The following is a 17,120-nucleotide window of genomic DNA, read 5'->3' as shown; positions in this document are numbered from 1 at the left end:
CCGCTCTGGTGGGTTTAGACCAGGCTGTGGTAAAAGCTGGCAGCTGATAACCTTACTTATCTTGGTGTCTTCAGTCTTGAAGAGGGATGGTCACTTGAATGATGAACATGACTACTTGAGAGTTGAGCAAGAATCTGACCCAAAGTTTAACATGATAAAAGGGATACAAAATGAAGGCAGAGATGCCAAACTTTTTGTCCTGCTTTAAGTTACCTTTTGAACATCTACAGGCTCAAATGAAGAGTCAGTGCTTTTTACCAAAAACAGTCATTAACAGTTATAACACTGTTATAAAATACCATCCACTTAGAATCAGATAAGGAATGATAAAATGCAAATGGAGCAAAACTAGGCAGTATCTATAAGGCAATGATTAAGTGTATTTCACCTGCTGAAATTTGTATATCTATACATGGAAGCTATTTGCATTACTAAGTTTTCTACAAGTTAACTTCTTCATCTATAGAGTTGTGAAATAGTCTTGTCAAGGACAAAGGTGTTCGTAACCCGTGGATGTTCTAGCCAAGACACAATTTTTCCTTTGATCCAGGTGTTTATATGTGTGTATACATACATGTATACATATATAAATGTGTGTGTGTATATATATTTTTTCCCCTGAATATTTGAAAGTGAAAGCATTCTCTAAACACATCATTCTTCTATATATGGATATTAACATTACACCTCAGAAAATAAAAATAATTTTATAATATCACCTAATATTCAGTTCATTTAGAAATTTTCCTAATTGTCCCAAGATTTTTAAATAGCTTATATTGTTTTGAACTAGATCCAATCAAAGTTCCTTTATTTCAGGCTATTTTTGAATATCAGAGAGCTAATCTCTGTGACTAAGTCTTCAGTGACTGATCCTGTTGGCCCTTCTTGGAATGTTTTCATGTAGCAGAGTTTCTAAAGCATATCGGATGCTTTAGGCTTCTCTCAGGAGAACCATATCACTTTCATGAACATGGTTATGAACTGTGTGCCCTGTGCCCAAGGGAAATGAGCCTGTAGGCCTTTTGCTGTTTATGCAAAAGAAAATTATGTGTTGCTATGGGGCTGTTAAACAACCTTTGCATTGTAGAGGCTGGTAACTGCCTTGCCTATGGGCGTTTTTAATGCAGAAGGAAGAGATTAAACTGACTATTCTCTCAGTTCCTATGGGATGGAAAGGGAGCATGAAGCTTCAAGATAAAAGGAGAGGCCCGGGAAAGTGGGTATTATTTTAGCCTCCCTGTATTGAAGTTGATTAATTATTACTCTTTTTTTTCTGAAGTAAGATTTGAGAGTTGTGACATGTTCACAGTTCTTCATGACTTAGGTAACTTTTTAAAAAATAGGTAGCCTCAGTTTCCTGATATTTTCTGTTTTCTTCCTTTTTTTTTTTTTTTTTTCCTTTTGCAGTGCTGAGGTTGAACTGAAGGCCTCATGCATTCCAGATAAGCTGTCTACCACTGATGTACATTTCCAGCCAAGTTCCACTGTATTTTGGGGAAGGTGTTACTGGGGATTGAATTCAGGGGCAGTTGACATGATCCACATCCCCAGCCCTGTTTTGTATTTTTATGTAGAGACAGGGTCTCACTGAGTTGCTTAGTGCCTCGATTTTGCTGAGGCTGGTTTTGACCTCATGATGTACCTGTCTCAGCCTCCTGAGCTGCTGGGATTATAGGTGTTCACCACTAAGCCCAGCCCCTATTTTAAAGTGAGGATTTTAATAAAATAAAAATTTAAAAGGAATTGAATTATATATTTTGTGTATAGATGTTATTCAGTTATGAATTCTTCCCTTAATTCTGTCCCAAAGGCTAAATTTCTCATTCTGCTAGTGTGTTGGAGGTCCCCAGTGCCATTTCTAGGTTCACTGATTTACTGCAAGAACTTAGAGATATATAGTTTCACTTATCATTATGATGTATTATAGCAACAGGATACAAAGTAAAATCAACGAAGGGAAAAGACTCTTAGGTGAAGTCTAAAGGAAACAGGCACAAACTTCCAAGGGTCCTCTCCCAGTGAAGTGAAGGGGCAGGAAAAAGTTCTTATCCTCTACCGTCTTGGGCCATCTGGCTAGGGCTCTATAAATTAAAGTAGTGAAAAATTAATGAGATAAAAACAATCAGAAGTTTATTAACATGTACGTTACACAGATACACACAGTAACCAAAGGGGTGGGTAGAACTTAGGTGTATTAGTCAGCTTTTTATTTCTGTGACAAAATACCCAAAGGAAACAACTTAAAGAAGGAAAGATGAATTTTGGCTCACAGTTCAGAGCCAATTTTGGTCATTTGGCTCTATTGTTTTGGGCCTTAGGTAAGGCAGAACATCAAGGGGTACATTCTAGACACAGTTGTGCACACCTGTCTGTAACCCCAGTGGCTTGGGAGGCTGAGACAGGAGGATTGCAAGGTCAAAGCCAGCTTCAGCAACTTAGCAAGGCCCTAAGCAACTCAGGGAGAACCTACCTCTAAATACAAAATACTTTCAATAAACAAAGGAAAAGTAGTTTGGGCTTCTCTGTGGGAGAGGAAAGTTATAAAAAGAGCCAGAAAAAAATATGGAAATGAGTTATTTTGTAAGGTTTGGCAAACAGATTTGTGTTAGTGCTTCTCCAATGATGAGTTAAGAGTCTACCTGTTCCTCTAAGAAAAAAGGAGATATTTTCTGTAAAATAAGTGTAAAAATTTTACAAAAGGAAACGCGTGCCTTGTTTATCAGGCTTTTCCTACATCTGGTTCTCAATGGCCAATAGCTCAAAATAATCTGGGTACCAAAGAGGAATATTTTGGGATAACATATCTGGCACCTTTTGGAACTCACACAGGATGCTCTTAATTCCTCCAGAACTGACAGTGTAAATTTTCTAGGTTTGTTTATTTGTTTTGCAGTACTGGGGATTGAATCCAGGGTCTTATATACTCTGCCTCCGAGCTGTATTCTCAGTCCTGTAGCATTGATTGCGATAACACTTGCAAAATGTTGTCTACTTGGGAAACTAATTAGAGATTTAGTATCTACACTTTTTATTGGGGGCTGGTCACATAGGCACCCTTTGCCTAGTCATCATTCAGACTCCCAGAAGGAAAGTTCTCTTTAGCATAAATGTGATGTTTATAGGTTTAGGCACTGTAACCCTTTCTTATCAGTTCTAGGAATGGCAGGAACCCTCTCAAAATGTAGGTTCCGGGACATCAGCCTGGGGTCCATCCTTCAAGCAGGACTTTCTAAATATAGAAGTCTCAGGTCTTTCCCATTAACTCTCTTTCTTTTTATACACAATTACCTTTTCCCTTTTCCTTCTGCTATGAGAATTAGAACATTCAAAAAATGCCTGATCTTACTACTAACAAATTTACTCAGATTTTATATAATACCTGCAGGCTATATGAGGGGGAGGAGAGGCAAAAACGATTTCCATATTTTGGGAATTGCTTTGATTTTTCTTATCCTCTGATAAGTACATTTTTAAAAACCCAAGGCCTCATGCCTGCTAAGCATATGCTCTACCACTAAGCTACCCCCAGCTCTGCTAAATATTATTTTTAAGGTTGTGTTCTCAAAACATACCATGTGCTCTGAGGTGATCTTTTTCTATCAAAAAATATACCAGTTTTAAGGTCTTGGGATGTGGCTTAGTGATAGATGCTAGCCTAGCATCTGTGAGGCCCCAGGGGCATTGCAACAACATTTTATATATATCACATGTATAACATAATATTGTATATCATATATTTTAGTTCCTAAAAACAATCCAAAAAATGGGCATAAAATTTTTTCTAATTATATATCTAATAGGAGATCTGTATCTAGAATATATAAAGACTATTATAATTCAGTAACAAGGCACCCATTTTTAAAAATGAGCAAAGTATCTAAATAGACATTTCTCTAAAGCATATATATACAAATGTTCAATAAGCCCATGTAAAGATCCTTAACATAATTAGCCATCAGGGCACTGCAAATCAAAACCAAAATCAAAACACAGATAATAAAAACTATGGGTTAGGCTGCAAAGAAACTGGAAGCTTTATATACTGCTGGTGGGAATATAAAAAAGGTGTAGGTACTTTGGAAAGCACCCTGGCAGTTCCTCAGGAGTTAAATGAAGAATTACCACAAGATCCAGCAATTCTGCTCCTAGATATATGCCCAAGAAAAATGAAAAATATGTCCCCCAAAAACTTGTACCAGAAAGTTCTGTAGGGGTAGCAACCATAAAATTCCTTTACTTTCTCATCAGAAGGCCCACAGCTCACGTTCCTGGCCCAGAAGACAGGTTAGCAAGAGAAAGGCATGACAAATTTCTTTAATCAAAGTTTTGTGTGACATAGGAGCCTTCAGACAAAGACCCAGGAAAACTGTATCTGAATACTTAAGATTGTTAAAAAATGGGCAGTCATATAGAAATGTGATTGGATATAATCTGATGGTGACAGACTGCAAAGCCCGTCCACATTCTTCTTGTCCTGTCTGTAATATTCCTTCCTCCTAGGTATGGGCTAGGATCTCTCCAAAATGAGGGTCTTCAAGGGATAAGAAAAGGGAAAGAGTATGACCTTCTTATGGCTTGCTTTGGGGGAAAGGAACTTTAATTTTTATGACAATCTTTGGGAATTCTGGTTTCTGTGACTTGTTTCAGGGGAAGGAGGGAGGACAAAATAGGAAGGCAGTAGAAGGTGGAACAGAACTTGCTTCTGAGGCCTTTCTAATGTTCTAAAGTTTAAAGTACTCTGCTTGCCAAATTGCCATACTTTGGGATGTCATGTTCTGAGCCACAACAGTTCATAACGCATATTTCATATTAGCTAAAATATGGAAATGTAAGAGGGAATTAGGACTGCTTTTGCTAACAAGCACTGACTCTTGACTCTTCAGTTGGGCCCAATGAATAGTTAAATGCGGGAAAAATTGACATCTCTGCCTTTATTTATCTTATTTTTTTATTTGTTCTAATTAGTTCTATAATAACAGAATGCCTTTCAATTCATTGTACACAAATGGAGCACGACTTTTCATTTCTCTAGTTGTATATGATGTAGATTTGCGCCATTTATGCAGTAGTACATGTACCTAGGGTAATGATGACCATCTCATACCACCATCTTTCCTACCCCCCATGCCCTCTCCTCTCCCCTTCCTCCCTTTTGCCCAATCCAAATTTCCTCCATTCTTCCCATGCTCCCCCACAACACATCTGCCTTTATATTGTATCTTTCTCCTTTATTACCTTAAGCTTTGGGCCAGATTCCTGCTCTCCTCTGTGTGTAGATAAGTTAATCACTTATGGAGTTATCTGTCAAAAAAACAACAAAACAAAACAAAAAAATGACAATACAAGGTTTATTTGCCCTAAGTTTACCTTATCTACCTTATTCTCCTTCAAGATGAGGATACCAAGATAAGAGTAGTTAAGGTATTTTCAAGACTTGTTGAGACAACTCCAGCTTTTATAATATCCTGTTCCAGACCCCCTGGTTCAGTGCTCTGAAGTCTCTAGTCATTGATCTAAACTTGCAGTTATCTTGGATTCCAGGAACAGCAGGACCTCTCAGGCAGATCACTGCATGATGAGCTCATACCCTTAAGTGAGAGCAATTACCCCATGACAGGAACTGAGGCTGTCCCCCAAGTGGGAACAATCATCTCAGAATGGGAACAGGATTGCCCCCTCAAGCAATAAGACTTCTCTGGAGCCACTTCCCAGGACTGGAACTGAGATAATAACTCAGACCCTAGCTTGACCAAGACTACTTAATTATGCATACCTCTTGCTCCTGCCCCAGTTACTTCCTGTGTGCAACCCTGAAGCTCATGTTAGAACCTTCAGTGACAAAGTTGAGATGTTTGATTTGACTCTTCTTCCCAATATGACCTATTGATTATAAAGTTCCTTTCCTGCTTTTCATAATTACTTTTTACATCTGTTTTTTGGGGTGAGTGGCAGGACTTGATTTGTTTGAACTCCCAGAGTCAGGCCTCTGGCCTAGGACTCCAGCAACAGAAAGAGCCCAAATGTCCATCAACTGATAAATTAATAAGTAAAATATGCTGCTATATCCATAAAACAGAATATTACTTGCAAAATAATATAGTTGAATATCCACTACCTGAAATGCTTAGGACTAGAAGTATTTCAGAGTTTAGAGTTTTTCAGGTTTTGAAATATTTGCATAGATTTTCCAGGTTGAGCATCCCTAATCTGAAAATCCCAAATCAGAAATGCTCCAAAATCCAAAACTCTTTGAGCATCATCTCAGTTCTAAAATTTCTAAAAGTCATTGAGTCATATAGTTTAAATGAATGAACTGAATGGTATATTAATTATATCTCAATAAAGTTGTCAAAAATACATCAGTGCTAAGAGACAATATTTGTTCATTTTTATGTACAGCTTGACCTGTTCAACACAGGTGTTTATTAAAATTCATAACTTGAATTTTCAGCATGAGTCAGTTACTGCATTGGAATGCAAGTTGTTCATTCTGAAGAAGTGTGATTAAGAAGTCTAAAGAGAAATGACACTACATTGGGAGTATTTTTAGCATTTTCCAGATTGCAGTAGAACACATTTCCACATTTTTTTGTCAGGTATATTAGTTTAGAAATAAGCCCCCATTTTCCTTGTCTAGTGCATGGCTGCTTGTGTTGCCCAAACAGAAGCTGAAGAGGGACTTCTCTTTAAGGAATTCTGATTTGGAAGGTTTTTCCCAAGGGATGTGTCAGAATGCTAAGGAGAAGGTAGGTTTGCCCATTAGCCCTTGAATAGTATTAAGTCATACAGATTTGAATAGGTTTGTGTGGGTGAAGGAAGTGAGATTTTCTCCCAGTTGGTTTTGTTTCATTCAGAATTCATCAACTCACTTGGATTTGACAATATATCCTAGGCAGATCTTCATATAAGGTTCTTACAGACATGCTTCTGGTATATTTTCCTGACCCATTCAGTTTCCTGCAAATACCGTCTGTGTTCCATTTAGTCTGGTGCTATATATTAGTCCACTGAGAGTGTCTGAAATGGAAAAAGATTCTTTATAATCTTGGACAACTTTCTATTCCTGTCCAGTCAGGTTCTCAGGGTGGCTTCAGTCTGTTTCTTGAGATTATGAATTCATAACCAGATCATCCCTCAAATTCATCTTCAAGTGTAAATACCAAAAGCATATCATAAAACCAAACATAAGTGCATTTTAAATTGGCTGCCATTCTAGAAGATTCACATCACGGCTTCCCTCATCATCACAAATAGTTTTTGTGCACTTGTCAAAGGGACTGGAAGCTCTGACTCAACTGGATGTTTCAGAAATAAATGACACTTATTTTTAAGTTTCTCAGGGAGGGTTGGGGATGTAGCTGAGTGTAAGGCCCTGGGTTTCATCCCCAGTACCACATACACATGCACACCAAGAACATACTTTTGAAGTGTAGGGGAAGAAAACAGTCGTGTCCTCTACCCTTCTGAGTTCTTGGCTGGAACTCCCTATAACAGAGGGAGGATTAACAAAAGGAAAACAAACAGGTTTACTAACATATATGTCATATATATATGGTAGAAAACCATGGATAAATGAGTAACTCAGAGAAGGGGTCTCCACGTTTATAGAGCTTTTTCCACTAAAATAAAAGAAGAGTGTGGGGGAGCTAGGAAAAGTAAGCAAGAGGAAGATTTGTCATGCAGATTTTAGTAGGCTGCCTTCTGCATTGATTAGTTTCTTGTATTTTATTCTTTTTTCTCTTCTGGCACCCCAGGAGAAACCTCACCTTTACAAATGGTGGCCTCTTTTGTGGACATTTATTTCCCATATAAATTGGTATTCTCTACACTGTTTTCAGAGGTTCTTCTATATCTGCAATTCCTCAAAATAATCAGTTTGAAACAGTCCTTGTGTCATTGAGGCATATTTTGGGGTAGCATATTCTGGTCTCCTGCAGAAGCAAAAGGTAGGTGCCTCTCTTCATCTGCTCCTGAGTGAATGGTGCCAGGAAGCCAACACCAAAACTGCCATTAGTTTGGCTAAAATGGATTAGATTACTGGAGGAATTGATGTGGTGCCAGCATGTCCCAGGGGATTGGCTGTCTCTCTTTCTGCTTGTCCTAAGCCTGTCAATCCTGAAGAACCTCTGAATCCAGTTACAAACACTGTGCCATCCAAAACCCCAACGGGGGGCAAAAACAAAAACCACCAATGAACAACTCCAGCTGATAGGATTTGCGGCCATTTGCGGACAGCTCAAGTTCATAGTTGTCTTATAATAGCGGTGTCTTTAAAATTGGGAGATTTCAGGAAAGACCCAGTCTAACCTGCTCTCTTTCAGTTGCTTTTTCCTCCCCAGCTTCATCTCATGCTGGGAGCAGAAACTGCCCCCCAAGCTCTGGTGCAAGTTGGACCTGCGGAACCAGAACTGCAGCGTGTGTACATCGTGCTTCTCGGTTCCTGGCACCCCACAGCCTGGCCAGAGCTGCAGTCATAGGCACACCTCTTGGCTCCCTGCTTTTGCCCTTTCCCTATATAATCATAGAGCTGTTGTCTGAATGGGGAAGAGAGTTTTCTAGAATACTCTGGCCAAACTGAGAATAAATTCCTTACTTGCTTCACCAATATCTTTCTTTCTCTGTCAATTAAACTCTAGGCATTGGGTGACCAGGGCTAGTCTGTTAAGACCCCTGGGTCAAGGCTTTGGCTGAGGACTCCAGTAACAGTCTCACCTGTATTTTTTTTTTTTTTTTTTTTTCTCTCTCTCTTATGTCCTACATCCTTTCCAGGCCAAAGTAGAAGAAAAGATCCAAGAGGTCTTCAGTTCTTACAAGTTCAACCACCTTGTACCAAGGTAAGCTGTGGGTAGGAGTTTGAGGGTCTGGGAGAGCACCACCATGTGGGTGCCCTTTGTCTTTCCTCCTCATCTGCTGCTAGGCTAGTATTTCTTGACCTCATGGCTACCTGGGTGTGCTTGTGACCCAACTCCTGCCTCTTTCTAGGATGCTAAGGAGATGCTCCACTTGGACTGAGCCACCAGGTGTTAGGTAGGGATGCCCCCAAAGCATGACCTCTGAGTTCTGAAGATGGGCAGTGGAGTTTAGGTTTTTGATAGTTGTGGCCTGTAGCTTTGCTTAGATGAGGACTGTCAAGTTTCTCCTTTTCCTATTGTACTTTGAAGCAGATACAGAATTTGTGGGTGGCACAGAATAGATTCCTTTGGTGTAAATTATTATTATTTCTTAAATATTTATTTTTTAGTCTTAGGTGGACACAATATCTTTATTTTATTTTTATGTGGTGCTGAGAATTGAATCCAGTGTCTCATGCATGTCAGGCGAGCACTCTACCACTGAGCCATGACCCCAGCTCCTGATGTAAATTATTATTTTTGTACTATTTTGCAGTGCTGGGGATTGAACCCAGGGCCTTACACATGCCAGGCAAATGCTCTACCACTGAGCTATATCCCCAGCTCTATTCTAACTTCTTATTATTTTGAGAAGTTTGAGCTTCTGGCCCCAGTGCAGCAGATGCCAAGGATGAAGTTCAAACTAGAAATACAATGCTTTTTGTTTTTCTTGGAGCTTAGCAGTTGAAGTCTTCTATGCCTTGTGGAGTCAGAAATTCCAAAAGGGAATTAGAAGAATTTTAAAAATTTGAACCTTTATTTTCTCTTTTTTTCCCAGTATTTTATAATGTCTCACACTAGAATTTCATGAAGTTATTTCATCCCTTTATTACTATTTCTCTTTCAGTCACAAATTGTTTCCTGGATTATATTTCCATCCAGCAGAAGTGATCAGGAGTCTGAAACTGTGTGTGGTCATCATTTTCTCTTAGTGATAGAACACTTTGACATTCTCCAGACACTGGGGCGAGGTGCTGGCTGGTTCACTGTGGTGGTGGAGCTGCAGGGTCTGAAGTCCAGCCTCACCTCCATTATCATGTCTCCTGACTTCTTGACACCTTCTAACTGACTGCATCTCTGGGTACTTCTTACTGAAACATTAATCATGACTCCAGCCTTGTTACCATTGTGTCTTTTTTGCCACTATTTCTTTAATTTTTTTCCTTATTAGCCACTAGAGTAAACAGCTGGAAAAGACAGGTGCTTATTGGGAAAAAACAGGTGGGAAGGTTCACTTTATCTTCCTTCCCTGGGGGAAGGCAGAGGAAAACATTAGATAACTAGAGGAGTCTTTCCCCAGACAGCTAGACCAGATCTCTGCATTAACCCAAAACTCAGTAAAATGAATTATTCCTCTTGTCATGAGCCATAGCTGGAGGTTAGCAAATGACACCATTTATTTTAGCAGCTTGAGAGAGTAAGCTGTGGGATATGCTGGCTCCTCAGTACTTATCTGCCCCTGTGCACAACCCTGTGCTGGCTTAGCCTCCCAGCAGTGGTGGGACTTGGTGATGGTGAGGGGCACAATTTTGCTCTAGGGACCTTTGTGGTCAGCAGTTGTGCTCCCAGATGACTCACCTGATTGGCCTCTGAGTCATTGTCTCCTGTCAGGGCCTCTGTGTTTTCCACGAGGGAACTTTGACTATCTGACATTCCTTTTTCTGCTCACCCACAGAAGAAGGCCTTGGACTCTGTCATCTTACTAAGGAATCAGGGAGGTTGAACGGCAGTGGTCTGGGAGGAAGGAGGTGTTATTTTGGGAGTGATATTATTTATTATTTTGGGAGTGATGGAGGACAGTAAAGGAGAAAAATCCCCTGATTCATAGATTTTGGGTTAAGTGTAGCTAGAAAACAAAAATGTTCCTTTTGGGGCTTGAATTCTTGTGGAAGTAGAAGATATCAGAGCTCTGAGTTTGTTTTGGAAATATGACAATTTATCAATATATCATAGTTGCCTATGAATATGAGTGTTTTATAGGATGCTAATTAGCATGCTAATTAACATTCGAGATACATATATTGGCTGAATATCAGCATATCAATATAAGGCTGAATCCAAATATCAACAATCATTGAGTGAACTTTTAAGATATAAGAATACATATATAACTAATTAAAACAAAAAAAATTAAACCAATTTCAAAAAAAATAAAAAGATATAATGCAGCTTGGTTGTAGAGTACTTGTGTGGAGTGCTTGAGGTCTAGGGCTCAATCCCCAGCACCGCTCTTTTTACATTAAAAAGATGTAAGAATAGGGCTGGGGATGTGGCTCAAGCGGTAGCGCGCTCGCCTGGCATGCGTGCGGCCCGTGTTCGATCCTCAGCACCACAAACAAACAAAGATGTTGTGTCTGCCGAAAACTAAAAAAAAATAAATATTAAAATTCTCTCTCTCTCTCTTTAAAAAAAAAAAGATGTAAGAATAAATCTAGGGCTGGAGGTGTAGTTCACTAGTAGAGCTCTTGCCTACCATGTGGGAAGTCCTGAGTTTGATCCCCAGCACTGCAAAAAAAGAAAGAGGAAAAAAAAATCTGAAATGTATCAGAGCCTTACATTTTCACAATTTTAATATTTGACATGTTGGTCATCAAGATTTAAAAGCCTGACAATATAATGTGGGAATAAACCTTCACTGTTAGGTAAACTGCATGTTTACATTTTAGCAGTAAATCCAGATAATGTGGCTTGTTTGTGTTTCTGAGGTCATGCTGCTGATCAGATGTGACAGAATCACACACACTGCCAGGACCACTGGTCACATGCAGGTACAGGATGCACACAATGGTGTTGAAGCAGGCATTTGCGTATCCAGCCTTCCGGAAGCAAGCTGAATAGCAGATTTGACTGATATTCAAGGTTGGAGTGGAATGTTGGTGCATTCAACAATCAATCCCAAAATGGTTTTCCTCTCTCTGTATGGTTGGGAGATGTGCATTCTATCCTGGAGTAAGATAATCAGTCTCAAGGATTTTATTTATTTATTTTATGGTGCTGGGGATAGAACCAGTGACCCTGTATCTGCTAGCTGAGTGCTGTACCACTGAGCCGTATCCCAGTCCCAAGGACCTTTTGATCATATTTCTAATAATTTTGTTTGTCAGCATCCTGCTCTCTCTTGTTTTCCCTGTATTTTCCTTCTGTACACTAGTGAACTTACCCTTTTCCATTTATTTAATTAACTTTCATAAGAAATCTGAAATACATAAACTGGGGATACACACACACACACACACATATGATTTTAAAAATTACTTTTTCTTGGACACAAGTGGCCTGGTGCTCCTCAGAAGTGAGAAAAACCAACAATGTCCCTGTGCAGACAGGGCCTGGAAAGTTAAGTGTTGCAGTGGCTTTGAAGCCAGTGGCTCTGAGTGAAAGCTCTCCAAGCCCTTCTCACACAGGTGCCTGCCTGACCTTCACATCTTGTCCCACTCCTGCATGTGCTATTTTAGAACTTCCCAAATCCCAGGCGTTAGTAGATGTAGTCCTTGTTTCTTGCAAGGACCTTATAAATAAGCTCACTTTCCCTGGAGTTGTTTATTATGTGTTCAATGATTACTTTTTAACCAGAGGCCCCTGCTTTTAGTGGGTTTACAAAGTTCCCAGACTCCAAAAATGAACTGAATCCCTTGTCCTCTCTTCTGTCACAGCTAACTACATAATGCCCAGGAGTGATCCAGATTTAGGAAATGTTTTTGTTCTAATTCTGTTCTGCTGGGTTCACTTGAAGTCTTTCTTTTTTTTTTTTCATTCATTCTGCAATAGCATCTGGAGGGTCTCCAAAGGACAGATACTCTGCTGGGCTTAGGAAGCAGGCATGAGCAAGGCTGGCCCTGATCCTGCCTCTGCTGGGTGCTCAGTCTGATGGCGGAGGTGGACATTAGCAGATGAACACAAATGCATATTACCAGCACCATGCTCTGAGAGTTACAGCCAGGATCTAACTTAGGTTGAAAGTCAGGCATAGCCCCCCTGAGAAAGTGATATTTAAGCTGAGACCTGTAGGTTGAATAGGGTTGTTCCACACAGGTAACAGCATCTGTAACTATTCTGAGACTGCAGAGAACAGAGCTCAAAAGAGGCAGTGTCTTGAAGCTCAGTGGGCTCCCCCCAGTAAGAAATATCGTTTACATCACCTCCCAGGATGTGTCTTATGAGTTCGTTCCACCATTTCAATATATTTACCTATTTGATGGTTCCTCCCCAGTGTCCTCATCCTGCACTCTTCCCCAAGGATGTACTCTGAATCCTCCCTGCACGAATGCTTGCAGAGCCTGTTTTGTTCTGCTCCATCTCATTGGCTTTCATTGGCTTTGGACCTGCATTATTCAGCTTTTCCTTAACTTCCAATTTTGGATTGAGTGAACTGAGAATAAAGGAGTGATCAGGGTATTAGTTGCTTGGGCTGCCACAACTGAACACCAACATTGGGTATTCTGAAACCCAGAAACTTATCTTCTTAGAGTTCTGGAGGTGAGGAGTCCAACATCTAGATGCCAGCAGGATGGGTTTCTCCTGGGGTCTGTCTTGGGGCTTGCAGATAGCCTTTTCTCTGTACCTCACCTCCATGGTGTCTTTTTCTCTTCTTATAAGGACACCCATCTTATTGGATTAGGGCCCCACCTGTATGACCTCATTTAATCTTAAACATCTCTAAAATGGTGCTGTTTCCAAACAGATGGGATTTAGGGCTTCCACATGAATTTTGGGGGAACATAATTCAGCTTATGAGTATAGTTTCTGAGTGACCAAAAGAAACTGGATGGATATATGTCCCTTCAATTTAAAAGAATCATAAACCTGAACATATTGATGTGTGTGTGTGTGTGTTACGTTTATGATGAAATGGAAGAGAATGAAAGAGAATTTCCATTGTGGAAGTGGTTACTAAAAGGCATTTTTCTTCCACTGGTTGTAGCTGGAGTTTGTCTTTGGATGAAATCAGCTGGAGGAGCTCAGCAGTCCCTCCCCAGCAGGACTCCTGGGGCCTGGTTTTCTGGGGTAAGGTTCAAGGTGAGGGTGAACCTTACCACAGAAAACCTTACCACAGAAAACCTTCAATGAAGGCTCATCTTTACACAGGCTCACATCTTGTCCCTAGGGACCAACCCAGGGCAAAATAAAAGATGATGGAGGATTCCTTCACCTAGAGTCCATTTAATATCTTTTTTTTTTTTTTTTTGGTAAGTTTTTGCTTTTTGTTTGTTTTCCTTTTTTTTTAACATTTATTTTTTAGTTTTAGGTGGACACAATATCTTTTTTTAAAAAATTTTTCTATTAGTTTTAGATGGACACAATGCCTTTATTTATTTTTTATGTGGTGCTGAGAATCGAACCCAATGCCCCACACATAGGCAAGTGCTCTACCACTGAGCCACAGCGCCAGCCCCACATATCTTTATTTTATATTTATGTGATGCTGAGGATCGAACCCAGTACCTCGTTCATGCTAGATGAGCACTCTATTACTGAGCCACAACTCCAGCTCTGTTTGTTTTCCTTTTGAGATGAGATCTTGCTGTGCTGCTCAGGCTGGTCTTGAACTCCTGGGCTCAAGTGATCCTCCTGCCTCAGTCTCCTGAGTAGCTGATACTATAGGTGTGTGCCTGGCTTTTAACTTCTTTTTTTCTTGTTTTGATAGTTTTTAAAATTTTCTTCCTTGTTTTTGACAATGCTGGGGGTTGAATCCATGACCTTGCTCATGCTAGTCAAGGGCTCTACCACTGAGCTATATCAACAGCCTTTTTTATTTTTTATATTAAGACAAGATCTCCTTGAGTTGCTGAGCTAGCCTCGAACTTGCAATTCACTTGCCTCAGCCTCCTGAATCAGTGGAATTACAGGCATGTGCCACCGTGCCTGGCTGCTCTTTTTAAATATATGCATTCATTTAATTGTTTGATTCAGCTACCTAAAAACACCCAGTCCAGGGCTGGAGATGTGACTCAGTGGTGGAGTGTCTGTCTGGCATGCACGAGGCCCTGGGTTTGATCCACAGCAACACACACACACCCAAACAAAACAAAACAAAAAGGCCAAAAAACCCCCATGTAGTCCAATAGGGAAGGCAACCTTGGGCTGAGGGGTCCTCTGCCTCAAGGTGCATGTGAACACTGAAAGAAGCGATAGGGCAGAGCCCTGAGCCAGAGTAGACATTGTATTCTCCGTCTGACCACCCTTCTCCTTGTGTGCTTGAATTCCAACTTCTCCTTTGCGGTCTGTCTTTTGTTTTTTGTTTTTGTTTTTGTTTTTAATTGAAAAGACATAGATGCAGGGAGAACAGTCTTTTGTGTCTAGTGAGAAACTGACCTTACTGTATTCCTTTATTTCTCCTGTTCAAATGACACACGGGTGCTGAGAACCTGCTGCACTTGGGTGCTGAGGCCTGCTGTAGATGCTGAAGACAGACATGGTCTCTCTTCACTTATGAAGTTACAGTATAATTCCAGTAAAATACAACCCCCCACCCCATCCCTCTCCCCAGCATTATGCTTAGTATCTCAGACTTTTTTGTTATAAGAAAGTCAGTGTTCTCTTGCCTGACATTTCTAGATGAGGTCACTGATGTTCTCTTATGGTATAGAGTGTTCTATTGTCTCTTTCTTGGGTCTCTGCATCTCAAGGTATTTGGAATATTTGAATTCTTTTTTTTTAATATTTATTTTTTAGTTATAGTTGGACACTATACCTTTATTTATTTATTTATTTATTTATTTTTTTTATTGATTTTTATTATTTTTTAAATACACGACAACAGTGAAATGTATTATGATCCTTATTATACATATAGATCACAATTTTTCATATCTCTGTATATAAAGTATGTTCACGTCAATTTATGCCTTTATACATTTACTTTTTTTTGCATTATGATTCTTAATTCACATATATACCACAATTTTTCATATAAGTATGCTGACATCCAATTCAAGTCTTCATACATGTACTTTGTATATCTCTTCATTTTAAGTCAATTTTCAAAAGTTAGTTAATTTATTACCATGTTGATGGATAATGAAAGATTTAAGTTTTGTTATACTGAAACAATTATAAATTCATAGGTTGTTGCCAAGATAGGATGGGAAGGTCCTGAGTACCAATTCATCCATTTTTCCCCACTGACTATACCTTTATTTTATTTCTTTATTTTTATGTGGTGCTGAGGATCGAACCCAGGGCCTTGTATGTGCTAGGCGAGCACTCTGCCACTGAGCCACAACTCCAGCCCTGGAATATTTGAATTCTTTTGACTATTTTTCAGAAAGGAAGGAACTGACATATAGAAAACCCTGCTATGAATCTGCTGAGAATGCTCCAGCTCTGAATTCTGCGCTTGCCCTCACCTGCCTTGGGTTTCTTAGCCTCTCCTTGCTAATGTCTCTCAGGCCTTCCTGGTTCCTCTTGTCCATCAGACCTGTCCTGGCCTTGGTTTCTTACCTGCTCACCCTGAGCCAGCTCAGACGGTGAACTGTTTCAGCAGTTCATTTACCTCTTTCTGTGTCTCCCTCCTCAGCTTTCATGCTCTTCCAATCTTGCTAGTCCTTCCTGTAGCATCCCACTAGCTCCTTTTGCTAAATAGTCCCAGCAAGATTATCAAGAAAAAAAAAAATCACTGGCAGTGCTGACCTTCTTCACCAAATTTTATACTACTTAGTTTCCATTATGCCTTCACTAACTGTCTTGGACTCTTTCATTTGTCTTATGTAGATTCCCTAACACGTTCACCACTGCGGCCACTCCACAACTCTCCCATGATCCTGAGAAAATAGAGGCTATCTCACATGAGTTTCTTGAGTCTCCTCTTCCCCACTTCAAAGACCTAGGTTTGCCTGCCTCCATACTCTGAACGCCTTGTCTGCAAGGATGTAAAATCCTTCCATATTGCCAGACTCGCATCTCCTGCTGCCCCAAATACTTCAGTAACTCCCTTTAAAAAGACATTAACTGCCTTTGTTTTTTAGTAACAACTTTAATGAGATGTAATTCATATATCACATATGAATTACATCTGTTTCAAATGTAGAATTCAGTGGCTTTGTAATATAATCAGAATGTACAACCATCAACCACAGTTAATTTTAGATCATTTTCATTACTGCCCCCCTCAACCCCCCAAGAAATCCTGTATCACTGCCAGCTCCTCCGTCTCCCTCAGCCCTGGGCAACCCCTTGGTATACTTTCTGTCTAGGGGTTTCCCATTCTGGACATTTCACGTAGTGAAT

The 17,120-nt window shown here is 39.9% G+C and overlaps 1 protein-coding gene across 1 annotated transcript in view; it reads left to right on the top strand.

Annotated features, from left to right (window-relative positions):
• Positions 1–17,120, top strand: part of Fntb (farnesyltransferase, CAAX box, subunit beta) — a 70,618-nt gene that overhangs the window by 13,997 nt on the left and 39,501 nt on the right. Inside the window, exon 2 of the mRNA XM_076850348.2 lies at positions 8,773–8,837. Coding sequence (XP_076706463.1) covers positions 8,773–8,837 — 65 coding nt within the window. The remainder of the gene's footprint in view (positions 1–8,772; positions 8,838–17,120) is intronic.

This window comes from Callospermophilus lateralis, chromosome 3 (assembly GCF_048772815.1).
Source record: "Callospermophilus lateralis isolate mCalLat2 chromosome 3, mCalLat2.hap1, whole genome shotgun sequence".
Taxonomy (NCBI): Eukaryota; Metazoa; Chordata; class Mammalia; order Rodentia; family Sciuridae; genus Callospermophilus; species Callospermophilus lateralis.
Note: the sequence above shows the minus strand (reverse complement) of the source record. Positions and strands in the feature narration are given on the sequence as shown.